Source organism: Sinocyclocheilus anshuiensis, unplaced genomic scaffold (genome assembly GCF_001515605.1).
Source record: "Sinocyclocheilus anshuiensis isolate Anshui unplaced genomic scaffold, SAMN03320099.WGS_v1.1 scaffold179, whole genome shotgun sequence".
Classification (NCBI taxonomy): Eukaryota; Metazoa; Chordata; class Actinopteri; order Cypriniformes; family Cyprinidae; genus Sinocyclocheilus; species Sinocyclocheilus anshuiensis.
Window position 1 is genome coordinate 893,285 of NW_015549577.1, and position 15,331 is coordinate 908,615.

At 36.5% G+C, this 15,331-nt stretch overlaps 1 protein-coding gene across 12 annotated transcripts in view; it reads right to left on the reverse strand.

Annotated features, from left to right (window-relative positions):
- The window catches only part of pcbp3 (poly(rC) binding protein 3), a 73,229-nt gene that overhangs the window by 15,227 nt on the left and 42,671 nt on the right, over positions 1–15,331 (reverse strand). For all 12 annotated transcript variants that reach the window (XM_016445641.1, XM_016445638.1, XM_016445637.1 and 9 more), the window contains 2 exons: positions 1,725–1,891; positions 1,419–1,442 (listed from right to left, as the gene is read on the reverse strand). In XM_016445641.1, the coding sequence (XP_016301127.1) occupies positions 1,419–1,442; positions 1,725–1,799 (99 nt within the window). In that variant the 5' untranslated portion in view covers positions 1,800–1,891. The remainder of the gene's footprint in view (positions 1–1,418; positions 1,443–1,724; positions 1,892–15,331) is intronic.

Below are 15,331 nucleotides of genomic sequence, written 5' to 3' on the forward strand. Positions count from 1 at the left end.
CCAGAACTCACAGTCTGTCCTGCCACGGCCATGGAGGCCGTTCATGAACTCACTGTCTGTCCTGTCACGGACATGGAGGCCACTCTTGAACTCACTGTCTGTCCTGTCACGGCCAAGGAGGCCATCCATGAACTCTCAGTCTGCTCTGTTGTGGCCGTAGAGGCTGTTGTTAACCTCTCTATGTTCTGTGTTCCAGTCTCTCCTGATCCGCCATGGTGGCCTGTTCTGCCTGCCCCGCCATGGCTCCCTGCTCTGCCTGCTCTGCCTGCCCCGCCATGGCTCCCTGCTCTGCCTGCCCCGCCATGGCTCCCTGCTCTGCCTGCCCCGCCATGGCTCCCTGCTCTGCCTGCCCCGCCATGGCTCCCTGTTCTGCCTGCCCTGCCATGGCCGCCTGTTCTGCCTGCTCCGCCATGGCCCCCCGCTCTGCCTGCTCCGCCATGGCTCCTTGCTCTGCCTGTTCCGCTTCATGGGCCTGGCCCTCCATCCCTCCCCCAGTTCCGCCTCCACTCCACAACCCTCCTGGACTTGTTGGGTTTTGTTTGTGTTTGTTTGGGCGTCTGGAGCCGCCCTTAGAGGGGGGGATATGTAATGTGGGGTTTGGGTTTTATTTCATGTTCATGTTTTCCATGTCTTTTATTTTGTATTGTTTTATGCTGTTAGTGTCATGCTTCCCTTGCCCTCTTGTCTTCATGCTAACCTGTAAATAAACTGCACTTGGGTTCTTCACTACGCTCACCTTCGGTGGACTGACTCGTTACAGAGTGCTGGAAACTGTTGTGCTGCTTCATATTTTTTTGGAACCTGTGATACTTTTTTTCAGGATTCTTTGATGAATAAAAAGTTAAAAAGAAGAGCATTTATTTAAAATATAAATCTTTTCTAACAATATACACTACAGTTCAAAAGTTTGGGGTCAGTAAATTTTTATTCTTTCTTTTTTTGAAAGAAAAGAAAACTTTTATTCAGCAAGGATGTGTTAAATCGATAAGAAGTGATAGCAATGATTTATGTTGTTAGAAAAGATTTATACTTTGAATAAATGCTGTTCTTTTTAACTTTTTATTCATCAAAGAATCCTGAAAAAAGTATTGCAGTTTCCAAAAAAATATTTGGCAGCACAACTGTTGCCAACATTGATCATTCTAATAATAAATTAGCATATTAGAGTGATTTCTTAAGGATCATGTGACACTTTATACTGGAGTAATGGCTGATGGAAATTCAGCTCTGCATCACAGAAATAAATTAGATTTTAAAGGATATTCAAATAGAAACCATTATTTCATATTGTAATAACATTTTGCAAGATTAACACTCTCTCTCTCACTCTCTCTCTCTCTCTCTCTCTATATATATATATATATATATATACATACACACACACACACACACACACACAATGTCAGTATCTAACATACCTTTCCAATGATGCTTCCCACTTCCTGCAAAAAAACAAAAACAAAAAACCAATAAAGTCATTGCAAGCGTAAGCATTCACAATTGTATATGAACACATTTCCCCATGAATATTGCTATATTTTATATTCATTCCTTGTTTAGGGAGATTTAATGAGTCTAAAAGGTCACTGATACTGACAACCCCTGACTCACCTTGGCCTGAAACAGTGGGTCAGGAGAGGACAGATCCTTGAGGCACACAGCAGTGACATCACAAGCCCACCCCCATCCACTTCCCTCTGTACTGCTCTGCGGGCTCAACTTACCTTGCCGTGCATGAGAAGCCGGATGGTCAGGGTCACATTCAGCCCGCCCTCTGACTGGACTTTGTTGAGTTCCATACTAGGAGTGGAGGTGAAGCAGGAATATGGTCACGTGACAGGAAATCCCCAGGAGTAGGACAAGAATGATGGTACAGCAGCCAACCAGTCACCTGCAAGGGGGGGGGTGGGAAAATCACAGACAATGTCATGAAGAACCCATAGACTTCCAAATGAGAAACTAAGACGGTCGCAGTTGGCTCTGCTCAGGAACCAAAGCTCAGAATTAAAGGAATGTTCCTGGTTCAAAATTTAGCATTTGGGACATGATGTTGTTTGTCACAGAAGATAATTCTGACTTGTCCCAACTCATTTAAAATTAATACACTATTATTCAATGGTTTGTGGTCGTTATATGTTATTGAAAAGTCTCGTATGCTTACCAAGGCTTCATTTGATGAATAATACAGTAAAAACAATAATACTACAATTTAAAATGGCTGTTTTCTATTTTAATATATTTTAAAATGTCATTTATTCCTGTGATGGCAAAGCTGAATTTTCAGCATCATCACTCCAGTCTTCAGTGCCAAATAATCCTTGAGAAATCATTCTAATATGATGATTTTGTACTCAAGAAACATTTCTTATTATTATTAATGTTGAAAACAGTTGTGCTGCTTAGCATTTTCGCAGAAACTTTTAATACATTTTTTTTTTCAGGATTCTTTGATGAATTCAAAAGCACAGCATTTATTTGAAAGAGAAATCTTTCTGTAATGTAAATGTCTTCTTTACTGTCACTTTTGATCAATTCAATGCATTCTTGTAAATAAACGTATTAATTTCTTTAAAAAAAAATCTTACCAACCCCAAACTTTTGATGTAAAATAAATAAAATATGTAAATAAATAAAATTGGATGTAAGTAAATAAAATAAAACACTTTGCACACAGTGCACAAAGGAAGCACACAGTCCGTTCCAGACAGTTTATGTTAAACTTGTAGCTTTATTAAAGCACTTACATGAATTATTCAGTAAAATCCTGCTTTATTTGAGCTTTCCAAATCATCCTTTTAAAGTAGAACTACTTTAAGATGGATGTCTAATTCCTGTTAATTCCTGTAAAGATTGAATATAACCCACTAGTCTCATGCCAACATGTATTTTAAGTTTTTTGGCCATACATTTTATATACAGTGTATGTTTTATTGCCTGGTGAATTTTCATTGAAATTACCTTACTGTGAGCATGACTTTTTTTTTATGACTGACAGTTTTCTGTGATAATCAACATTATGCTGTTAGTATAGATTGTATTGAATATGTAACATTCCGTTAATACTACACCCCGACATATTTAATAGCCTTTTATATGCATAGTTTGAACACAAGAGGGAGCACTTTACAAGTAATCAAAGTCAGCATAATATCATATTCATTGCCAGGTAGTAATCTCAAATTAATTTAATAATCTAACAGCTGCTGAGATCATTCGGCTTGTTGCACAGCTGAGCCAAATATTTCATGGGCTATAATGCCAGCGTAAGAAGATACATGTCTTACAAAAGTGACATCCCAACCAATCTGATCTCAGTTAACTCTTAAAAGAAAATAAATAATAGGAAAAAAAATGCATTAGGAATCTAGATTTCACAGCATCAATGCTCTAATGCTCAAAAAGGTTCTCAACACAAACACACAATGACAATATTCCAGGTAGGTAAATATAGAATCTGCACAGAATTTACACAAATGGAATACCTGTCATTAATAAAATTCTGTACATTCAGGCCCAAATCAAGTCAAAGTGTTTTAGTTATGATAAAGAGAAATAAAACTTATTTCTTAAATCATTTCAGAATAATGAATTTAAAAATTAATTCATTAAAAAGATATATTTAAAATGTGATTAAATATAACGCATTAAAAAAACATTAACTTAAAACTTAATATTGAGGATAATTTGGTTGTGCTTTCAGCCAGAAGCATCAAGTCCATTCAATTCTGCATAAATCTGCAGATTTCTGTGGGTTTACCATAAACAAGGTCATATAAAACAACCTATTTTGCATTTTGTGTAAACATTCATAACATTCAGCTTATTCGAATCTGTATTTTCTGTCTCTCTGATCCCTCCGATGATTTCTCATGCTCAGCCGTTATAATGCGTATCTGTGTGTACTCTGGTGAGGGAGGGGGAATCCTAACTCCTCAGCTCAGCTTCAGACCTGTCCCTTTTTCAGTGATTTATGCCGTCATGTGGGTCAGGGGATCAACAACGATTGAGAGATTGAAACATTAATCTGTTCCAGTACAGCTGCCAGACCTTCGAATGAAGTGCAGGATAAAGAGAGAGCAATGATGGTGACTGGAAAAAGCATGGTGAAAGAGAAATAGCGTGCGCAATCAAGGATGAGATGTGCGGAGCAAAGTTTTAAGCACAATTTTGCATGTTACGTATGAGAAGAGAAGCATAGAGAAAGCAAAGGAAAGATAAGAAGAGATTCACATGGGTATACAAGATGAGCTACCAGCTGTCCGCAAATCTCCTGCTTAGCACTGATTGCATAAAAATTCTAATCTGAGCTAAAAGCATGCAGAAGCAACAAACCAAATGGACAGAAGTGAACCGGCCTGTACTCCTACAAATAGGTGCCCTCCGTTTTAAGAAGCCCCTGACCTGGGAAAAAGAAGTGCGCTTAACTGTATCGAGTGTACTTCAAATATTAAGTATAATTAACAAAAAAACTGTACTTGCAAATAATAAAATATTAAATCTAATAAAAAGCCACTGAAGTGTATTTAAAGAGGACACTTTCACAGGTTTCTTACACTTAAGTACACATGAAAAAGTGCACTTTGTCAAAATGTCAAATTAAAAGATTCACTTTAAAGTATATTTTAAATCATTTTTTTTAATAATCTTTTTAAAACACGATTTAAAAGAAGTACACTTATTCTGATGCACTGACTAACAAAGCACAAGTACTTAATTATAATTTTAACTGTAGTATGTTATTTGATATTACATGTAAATATATTTGAAATGTACTAAATTGCAACTTGTTTACGAATGTGTAAATACAAACACATTTAAACAGATGACATTCAAGTTTCAATAGAAATTACATTAAAGCAGTGATATTTTAGTATCATTGACACACAGTTTTTATTAATAATTAGTTTTTATTTTATATTTCAGCTAACATTTATTTCAGGTAACAGTAATGTTTTTATGCTTTTAGTTTTAGTTAACTATAATTAACCCTGCATTAAAATATTAACCATATTTAAAAAAAAACAAAAACAGAATTATTAAATTATATATAAAACATACTACTTAAGTGGTTTTAAAAAACACTCTTATGTTCAACTAATTGCATTTGATATAAAATTTTAACTATACTCCATTTTCATTTAATTGTAAATAACATGCAGTTAAGTTTCCAAAAACATTACATTCAGTTTGTATTTAAGTATACTCGTTTAAAGTATACTATTTCCATAATAAGAACTCTTTTTTTAAAAGTATGCTAAGGTGTACTTATTTTTCATAGGTGTGAAAATGGCTTAATGGCCTTATGGGTTTAATTGATTATTAATTAATTAGTTACATTTATATAGCGCTTTTCTGGGTACTCAAAGCGCTTAACATGAAGCGTTTAGAGAAATGCTACAAATTCACTCTAAGAATAATGTAAAAAAAAAAAAAGTAATTACAAAGATAATTGGGTTATATACAACACTTGATGTTTGATTATTTTTCTGTCATTGTAGAAATATCTTCTATCAGTGTGTAGAAACTCTTAAACACACTGCAATGTTCTGGAAGTGACAACCACATTTAAATGCTGGAGTAAATCCCTTAAATTGCAATCAGGAACACTGTGCAGTATAAATATGGTTGGAAGTACCTACAAGAAACAGGATTAAGAGAAGTGACAACTGTATTTATCTGCAGTGTGCGCATGGTCAAGGACAGCATACAATGTTCCACACTTCTCCTCACGACTCACTTAATGTAGTTCTGTCAGGACCACTATCGTCAGTATAACTTACGATTAGCATACATTTTAGGTTGGGGGAATGGTTCTGTTCTGGGCAAACACTCCCTGCCCATCCATGCAGCCTAGCATGGATAGGAGCAAGGAGAGCAGAATACCCCCCCTAGGGTAACAGAATAGAACCAACATCAATGATAAATGTAGCAGATACCATTAATGTTCTACGTGATTACTTTAACAACATGATTCAGTGGTCTGACTCAATGATATATTCACTGTCAACTCCTGACTGGACGAGAAGAGGAGCTGGGGATGGAGGTGGGGGATTAGTTCCTGAGCGAAGCGATAGCTGCTGAATAATGACTGAAGGGACCTTATGAAGGGAATTATGATTGGTGTCGTGATCCTATAGGTAGACGTGGATCAGCTGAGTGTCAGCTGATGCGAGCTTGACTAACATGGCCTGCCAGAACTATCGCTACGCTCCATTAGTTCTTCATCCACCTCAGATGACTTAAATATCAAATGCCTTCAAGTTCAACCCGCATGAAATCTTATCTAATTAAATCAGCCTGTTAGACAACAAACAACATGGATGCTGTGGGCGAGGCGCTAACACCTTGTGGCAACTTTACGAATAAACCAATTTTAGAGTGATGAAAGGCAATCTTATTGTTTATGTGATGCTAATGCTCCATATCCGGTGCTTCAATGAAAAACTGCATGAATAACATGAATATTATTATTTAGACGATCATGCTTAGTGAACCGTTAAGAATGCCTGAAGGATTACATTTTTAAAGTGCTGCTTTCTTTGTATATTTTGAGGTGACATAAAAGAGTGCTTCCTTAGGCACCTGCACATCATGGGTTGATTTAAATACACAAATATTATTTTTATCATATGAAGGTCACATTTAAAATGGTCTGGAAACTTTTTGACATGCCTTCATCATTCATTTTTTAATTTATTTTTCAAATGTCTTTTATGTCTACATTTTGTTTTTTTGTTTTTCTTTACCTAGATATATTAAATTATTAAATATTAAAAAAAATATTTTTAGCACAAACACCCCAAAAATGCAAAAAAAACTAACAGCATGCTTGATATTAAACATGAAACATTATTTGACTTTTTAAGAAAAATTAAATATAACCAGCACAAACTTTGTATTGTACATCATCTGTAATTTTGTTTGCAAAAATTGTGAAAATATTATTTAATTGTGTGCATGTAGGATACATAGAAGCTAGCCATAAAATTTGTCATAGCAAGGCAAATATCCCCATTTTTATGCCCAAATATATTTTATCTAAAATATATTTTATCCCCAAATGTATTTCATATATTGCTATATACAGTATATATATACAGTATATATCAATTTATCACTCAAAAATCGCATGTAAATTTAACAAATAATTACAAAGAAACTGCAATATTTTGAAGTAGAAAGATTAAAATAGTATTTTCTTGTCAAACTTACTCTAATAATCTTTATTTACAACTTTTCAAAAATCATTTTTTTAAAGTGATATATAGTGAAAAGTCTGTTTAGTTCCTAAAAGTCCACAGGGCCAAAACTGCTCTCACAAAAACACCCAAACACAGAAAAAGAGGTGAACAACAGCCCGCAGAATACAGCGGACATCTGAACGCTACATCTGTGTGCTGATTACAGCAGTCATCAGAGCAAAAGCAATGGCTGCAAAAACACACTCATGTTACCTTAAAAGGCATGTGTCCTTTCAATCACTTCTTCTATTGATGTTGGAGTGTGTGTGTTTGGGAGGGAGCGAGCACATTTCCAATGCCTTTCAAGAAAGTATGAGCAGATTAAAAATTAACCATTGAAATACTTCACATTTTAATTCTATTTTATGTTAATCATAAGTCTGATATCTTCCTGGTGGTAGATAAGCTCAGTCTTTGCTGAAGCACAGGATACAGAAAGTGGGTCAGCCCTTCCTCTAAAGAGCTTCTGGCCCCTTCCTCTGTGGTACCTATTGAATTAACCATGCTTTATGCTTGGTCAAGCAGAGCTCCCAAAATGCTCCTTTTTCTAGCTCTCTCTACTTTGCTTCAAACGCAGCACAACACTGTCCCAATATTAATTCATATAAATGACCAACAGCCAAACATGTTATACAGTATCTGTGAAATTATGTTGTTTAGTAAACAACAGATCAGACTATATTAAGACTAAATAAACATACAATTATGACCGTACATTAAATATTAATTTGACATTCTTAAATGGATCGTCAAATGGAAAATAAAATCATTTTTGTTAATTGAAATAAAGCTCAAATCAAATCAAATATTAATATTAGATGAGAGACTTAAACTTAAAATAGTAAATGAAAATTAAAACTTACTGAAAACGTAAAACTAACTGAAATAGTTGAAGTACTACATTTACTAAAAATAAAACCGAAATAAAAATGATGCTAAACAGAATAAAATAACAAGCACATAACTAAATTACTAAAACTAAAATGAAACACAATATACAAATAAAAGCTAATTGAAAATATTAATAAATATAGTAGCACTTTATTTCACAGTCCTGTTCTGCATGTACATACTATGTACTTGTTATAGAAATTGCAATAACTGGGTAATAACTAGGTACTAGCCCTGAACCTACACTAAACCTAACCTAACCCATGTAATATTTTCAAGTACATTCTTAGGTAAATACACTGTAAGTACAGGTACATAATGTAAGTGCACATAATGTAAAATAAAGTGCAACCATAAATATTATATTGTATGAATTATTATATTATATTATATATTATATACGATTAAAATTTAATTAATTTCTATAGATGAACCTAGAGCTGCCAGTGTCCCATGTTTTTTTCATTCCCAGTATCACTGTGTTCAACTTCACCTGACTTAAAATCTCATCGATTATTGCCTAAATAAAAAAAAAAATCTGAAAAAAAAATCAGCAAAATTCTGTTGACTTACAAGATCAATGGATGCATGAAGACATAAATAACATGGGTGATATGAGAAGTGGATACACGGAGTGTACAAAAAAAGACATTTCAAAGAACATTTAAAACTGGTGTTTTTATAACTGCTAAAATAGGAGGAGAAAAATAATAACCTTATTGCATACAATGGTGTGGCCTTGTAGGGAAAATAACAAGAGACCAGACCTGAGGCTGCAATTCACTCCAAGACAACCAGAAACAAACACCCCACTTCCTGTAACATGACCACCGCAATTTAAGCAGTTCTGCAATGAGAAAATAAATCAAAATGCTTTTTCAGACCATAGACAGTTTTTCTAATTAATGTGAAATGGAAAAAAGTTCTTGAACATCAGGAGCAAAAAAGCTGCATAAACAAGCCATTTGTCAAATGCTCAAAAGTATTGACTCCTAATGGCTAAAATAACAAAACAATAGATATATGGCTAACGTGGTGGCACAATCACTGAATTTCTTGATAATGAGAATGGGCAAGTGCTGTACTGTAATGAAACCATTTTACCAAAATAATCAACCGCTGACATTAAAGTTAAGTGAAATGATGTGCACAATTTGACGTGGTTTTGAGTGAAATTGGAGAACAGGGGCTGAAAAGAAACAAGGATGTGTGATGTCAGCTTTAAAGGAAAGCCGTTTCAAAGGAGACTATCACTTTGACAAAGATCACAAAGACAAACATTTATTAAAATTCAGAATAACATGCACTAGGTGTGCACAATATGACGACGAACATGCATTAAGACAGAATTAGTGACAATATATTTACGATTTAGAATTGTACTGTTGTCCATTTTGTTAATCTTTTGATTTCATCTTTCATGAACAACACCAACAAACTTTTTTTTTGCAAAGTAGCATTTTTGGAATCAAAAACTGAGAGACAAAAAGTCAATGCAGGCAAGTCTATGCAAACTGCTGACACACTGTCCACTGTTCACGTTAAAGAGCAGTTGAAGGGTGCTGAGACTGTACATTTACAGCACCCTACTTACTTCATATTAACTCAGTGATTCCTAAATGAACACTTTGACCAGAGAGGTCAAAGTCTGTATATCTATGAACAACGCTCATATCCAACAAGGACGAAATCACCAAATCACAGTTTAAGTCAACATGAAATGGCATTCGCAACTCATTTTATTTCTATAAAACAACATAACACATACTTCCAAGTAAAAAATGATATTCAATTAGGGAAAAAAGTAGGTTGGGACCAGATCTGATTAACAATGTAGACAATTCGGTGATTTCTTTCTTGGAAAATTGTTCAACAAGACCAGGAACCAAATAGGGCTTTTCAAGTTGACTTTAAGGTAAACCTAAATCACAAAGACACAGACCAGTGAGTGTGGTCCTCTTTGGCAGAAAGAGGGGATAAGTCCCTGTACAAGTGGGCTGGCAGAGGGGCCTGGACAGTTCAAGCGCCATGATTTATCGTGTTAAACACATCACTAGTCCTGTCAGTGTATCAAGGGCGAGAGCTTAACGAGAGGCGACAGTGTTTATTGGAGACACTGGCTCATGCGAGATTTCAGGGCAAATTATAGCCGGAGGCAGTTTGTCTTTTCTCTTGCTCTTGAAATCACAACCATGGGCGGGCATGAGGATGAGAGACTAAATGCAACCAGGAAGAAAGGAGGTAACAGAGGAATAATCGGCAGTATAGTACAGCGGAAGCAGAGAGGCCAAAACAAGAGCCAAATTAAATTGTTCATGCTGTCTAAACTATTTTTACTTTTTTTTGTCCTGGTTTAGCCCTTCTCAGTACAACAAATCTGGTAATTTTCTAAAACCATTTTTTTTTTAAATGATCAAAAAAAAAAAATCAGAAAAAAAAAAATAATTATTCAAATTTTCATAAAAGAAATATAAAAAAACAAATCTGGAAATTTTCTATGATACAATATCAGAACAAAACTAGTAATTATCTTTTTACAAAAATTTATATTTAAAATATATGTTAAAAATGTAAAAATAATCTGCTAATCTGCTAATTTTCATAGAATGTGTGTCCATGCAACTTTGCAGAATTGGAACACCTGTCAATCAAAGTTCTACACATCCTGCATCCCATCCCACATATTGTATTACATTTAAACAATTCCACAGATTTTCCCCAAAACAGGACTGAAATCGTGAAAAAAAAAAAAAGGTCACAGGTTCACAGAAAACACAAAGCAATAGAAGAAAAAAACCAAGAGGAAAATGCTAAATATAATCTAAATAAATCTATCCACCGTCATCTGGCCTGCCCTAATCCTCCAAGGCAGTCATTACATTCAAACATAAAACAGCCATAAGCCTGCTTCATAATTCCATGCCACGAGGAGAATTTCACTGCAGGAAGAGTTGCTTTCAAAATACTCAGAATGAACTATCGTACCAACTTGAGTGTCAAATACTAAATTGTGTATTTTGTACTTTTTCCAACTGCACAATAGATTTTTTAAGATAAATTTAGCTGCATTTTCTGCTTGGAATTCTAGGATAATAGGATGGTGAAATTTCACAAATAGGATAAAACTTAGTATTTTTTGCTGTTTTGCATTTTCTATAGTTCAACATAAAGGGAAAAATGTTCAAACAATATTTGCCATAAAAAAATGACCCATAATTGAAACCTGGAATTCTATATTGAAAGCAAATAAATATATATTTTTTTTATGTGAACAGAAACTTTAATGGGATAACTGAAAATAAAAAAATTTTTTCATAACAGGAAAACTATCATTTTAAATCACTTTTTATTTAATTAAATATATTAAAAAAATTATAAAACTAAAAAGTGATATTAAAACTGTCAGGATTGGACCTGTTTTGTCATGTTTCAGTTCCTGTTTTGCCTTATTTGGTCTTGTTCCTGTCCTTGTTTAGTTTGATTCCCCGCACCTGTCTGTCCCTCATTATCCAGTCCTTATAAGCCCCAGTCTGTTCAGTTTGTATTTGTCGGTTCTACTTGTTGTCTACGTGTGCTGGCTCAAGCGCCAATTGTGGATTATCCTCTGTGTTTACTTGATTAAAGACTTTTCTCGTTTACTCGTGCCTCCAGCATGTTCCCTCAACAGCGTAATGTGACAGAAGAACCGACCAAAACCGTAACCTCTGTGTCTACCCTCTGTTTTTGTTTTTCGTTTTTCTCTCAGTGTTTTTGTTACCGCTATCAGCAGCTCCACCTCGGCTCCTAGCTCCCTCACCTCCATCGTCACCCGTCGATCCACCAGCTCTACCTTGGTCCTCAGTCGCTCCGGATCTCCGCCTTGGTCACCAGAGCCCTCGGCTCCACCCTGGCCCCCCGGATCCTCGGCATCTCCCTGGCTCGTTGGCTCTCCGTCTCCGCCTCGGGCTCCTCCGCCACCTGCTCTGCCGCCGCCTGTTTTGCCTTATTTGGTCTTGTTCCTGTCCTTGTTTAGTTTGATTCCCCGCACCTGTCTGTCCCTCATTATCCAGTCCTTATAAGCCCCAGTCTGTTCAGTTTGTATTTGTCGGTTCTACTTGTTGTCTACGTGTGCTGGCTCAAGCGCCAATTGTGGATTATCCTCTGTGTTTACTTGATTAAAGACTTTTCTCGTTTACTCGTGCCTCCAGCATGTTCCCTCAACAGCGTAATGTGACAGAAGAACCGACCAAAACCGTAACCTCTGTGTCTACCCTCTGTTTTTGTTTTTCGTTTTTCTCTCAGTGTTTTTGTTACCGCTATGTTTCCCTTCATGAATGCCCTTCTTTGTCCCAAATACCTCCTCCTGCTGGAGCAGGGGGACAAAGCTCTCGAGGACCATACTAGACTGTTCCAGCTGCTAGCAAGCACCACCAGCTACCTGGATGACGCGCTCTGTGTGTTCTACGACGTCAGTCTAAACATCGAGTGCAGAGCGCCGTCGTCCGAAGATGGTTCTCGAGAGGATTTCGTCGTGTTTGTGGAGTGGATTCTGGCGAGAAATGGATCACCTGATCCACTCTGGACCCAGAGCCCAGCCCACCATCTCCCCGCTGTGCGGAGCTAAAGCCTGAGCCCACCAATGACGGAGAGCCATTTCCCGCCGCAATTAATGAGCCAGCGCAGTACAGAGCGACTGAGTGGAGGATCGCCCCGGATGCAGAGCCCAGTCCGTTTGAGCAGGTGCGAGAGCCGGCGACAGTGCCCACCACGAGGGAGCAAGCCGTGGACGGTGAGAGCACGGAGTGGAGCTCCGCCCACTGCACCGCGGCTGAGGGTGAGCTAATGATACAGCTGGGACTGCTGGACTTAGAAGGGGACTTGATGGACTGGGAAACAGATCTGGAGGTCGACTTGCCCCCTCTCCTTCATCCCCGCTGGTCCCTGTTCAGTTTGTATTTGTCGGTTCTACTTGTTGTCTACGTGTGTTGGCTCAAGCTCCTATTATGGATTATCCTCTGTGTTTCCTTGATTAAAGACTGTTCTCGTTTACTCATGCCTCCAGCGTGTTCACTCAACAGCGTAACGTGACAAAAACAGTAAGTTATAAAATTATAATTCTACAAAATATTTTATAAATAAAACACATCTCTTCCATCTTTATTTGACCCTCTAACTCTAGCACTCTCTATTCTTTATAAAAAAAACTTGCACTATTGACTAACTGCTTGTTTTTCTTAAAAAAAATAATAATAACACTTGCTTCTCTAATCTTTTTGCATTCTATCTATGTTTTCTTTTTATTTATTATACAATTATAATTCTGACTTCTGATTAACAAAAGCAAAAAAGGCCTCTAAAACTAGTTTGCTCTATTCTTTTTCTGTTTCTTTTTATTTATTATATGGTTTTTAAAAAACTTGCTACGTGTACTGCATTAAGCTAACTGAGACTTGTTATATCACTTGCATATCATTGGTGTTTTGTTGATTTTGATCGCTTCTATTATCCTCATTTGTAAGTCGCTTTGGATAAAAGCGTCTGCTAAATGTCTAAATGTAAATATATATATATATATATATATATATATACACATGAAAAACATTATATTGACATTATATACAATAAGCATATAGTTGTTTAATTTATTTTTTTAAATGGTTGTTAGTTGTATCCCTAATCTGGAGCTAAAATAAAACAAGGTTTTTAAGTGACAATTTTAATTATCTTTCAAGAAATATTCAAAGTCATATCCTCCATTGTTATTATGATAAATAACCAAAAACACTACTGATTAAGACCAAGCCAATTGTGCATAATGTATAGTCTTTGTTTTCCTTTATTGGATTCCATGCTCATGCACAAAATGAGCAATCACACCTTTTGATACAGATCAAGTAATTTGCCCAATCAAAATCTTTGATGAGAAACGTGTTGATTAAAATGGCCAGTCATCCAAATATTGATTCCCTAAACACACAGTGCAAGCACACTGTGTTAATACCAAGTGATAATACAGAATTTCACTGTAAAAAAAAAAAAATGTTAGTTTTCTGGCACAAGTGTTCTCCGTGGGCATGCGGCATCGCCAGGGCTGGGGTCTCTTTGGCTGGGCGTTGTGTTATGAGGGAGGCGCATGAACACTCTTATGTGAACAACTCTAGAGGAGCCTTTTGTTGCAGTACGCGTGTTTGCAGGGCCACCCTCCCCTACTCAGCCTGACAGGCGCTTCGAAAACTGTCAGCCCTGATCAGTCGCCCTTGCCTGGATCTCAACCCAAATTATAATCAAGAGCTCAGTCGCCCAGCAATGCCAATGCAAGATCAAGCAAAACCGATCCAGGGATCTGAGAGCCGGGATAAAGGTACCAACGATCCATGCTACGCTAACGGCCTACTAATCGAAAGTGCCGAAATGCTAAATGGAGACACCTCTGGTCATCTCCAGGCATCACAGTGAAAACCATTTCTGAAATCCACGACATGCTTGTAGAAAGCTCAATATGGATTTAACCCTGCATCTTTAGACACTTTCAAAACCATTTAAGTGCATATCTGCACATAAACTGCATTACCGACTCAACCAACATTCAACCCTGGTATGAGAAAATTCCATCAATTCATTAGACATGTAGGGAAGATGGTATCACGGCAATAAAACCCTACAAATTTAAACTCTCAAGTTAAAGCACTCTCAGGTTCAGAACCAAAAAAAACTATTTGTTCTGTTCATAGATAAGTCTACTAAAAAGCTAGTAATGGGTGGACTCCATACCAACAGTTTTTAAGACAAAATCTCTTCCGCTTCATTGTGACAGATAAAGAACCCATGATGATAATTGAAGTAACGACGACGAACAAATTTGTGTACCTCTCTAGAAGCATTAATCAAAGTGCCGAGTAGCGTTTAATGTTACGAACTACCATCAAGGTTGGAATCGCAACTGAGACTGACACACAAGTCACAATCCTTCATGCCATACTGTCTGCGGCATACAGACTACTGTCGAACGATATACGGATATAGCAAAAAATGCCACAACCTACAGCAAATAAAGCAAATCAGTTCAAAATATCACAAGCTACACCATAACAACATATAATTGTTTCAAGATATCTCTTTAGATGTAAATGCTATTTAACTGAATGTTAACTGGTCTATATACAGTATAGACTATATATGGTCAAAAACTCCTAGCATTAGGAGACTTTGGCAAGAAGAAT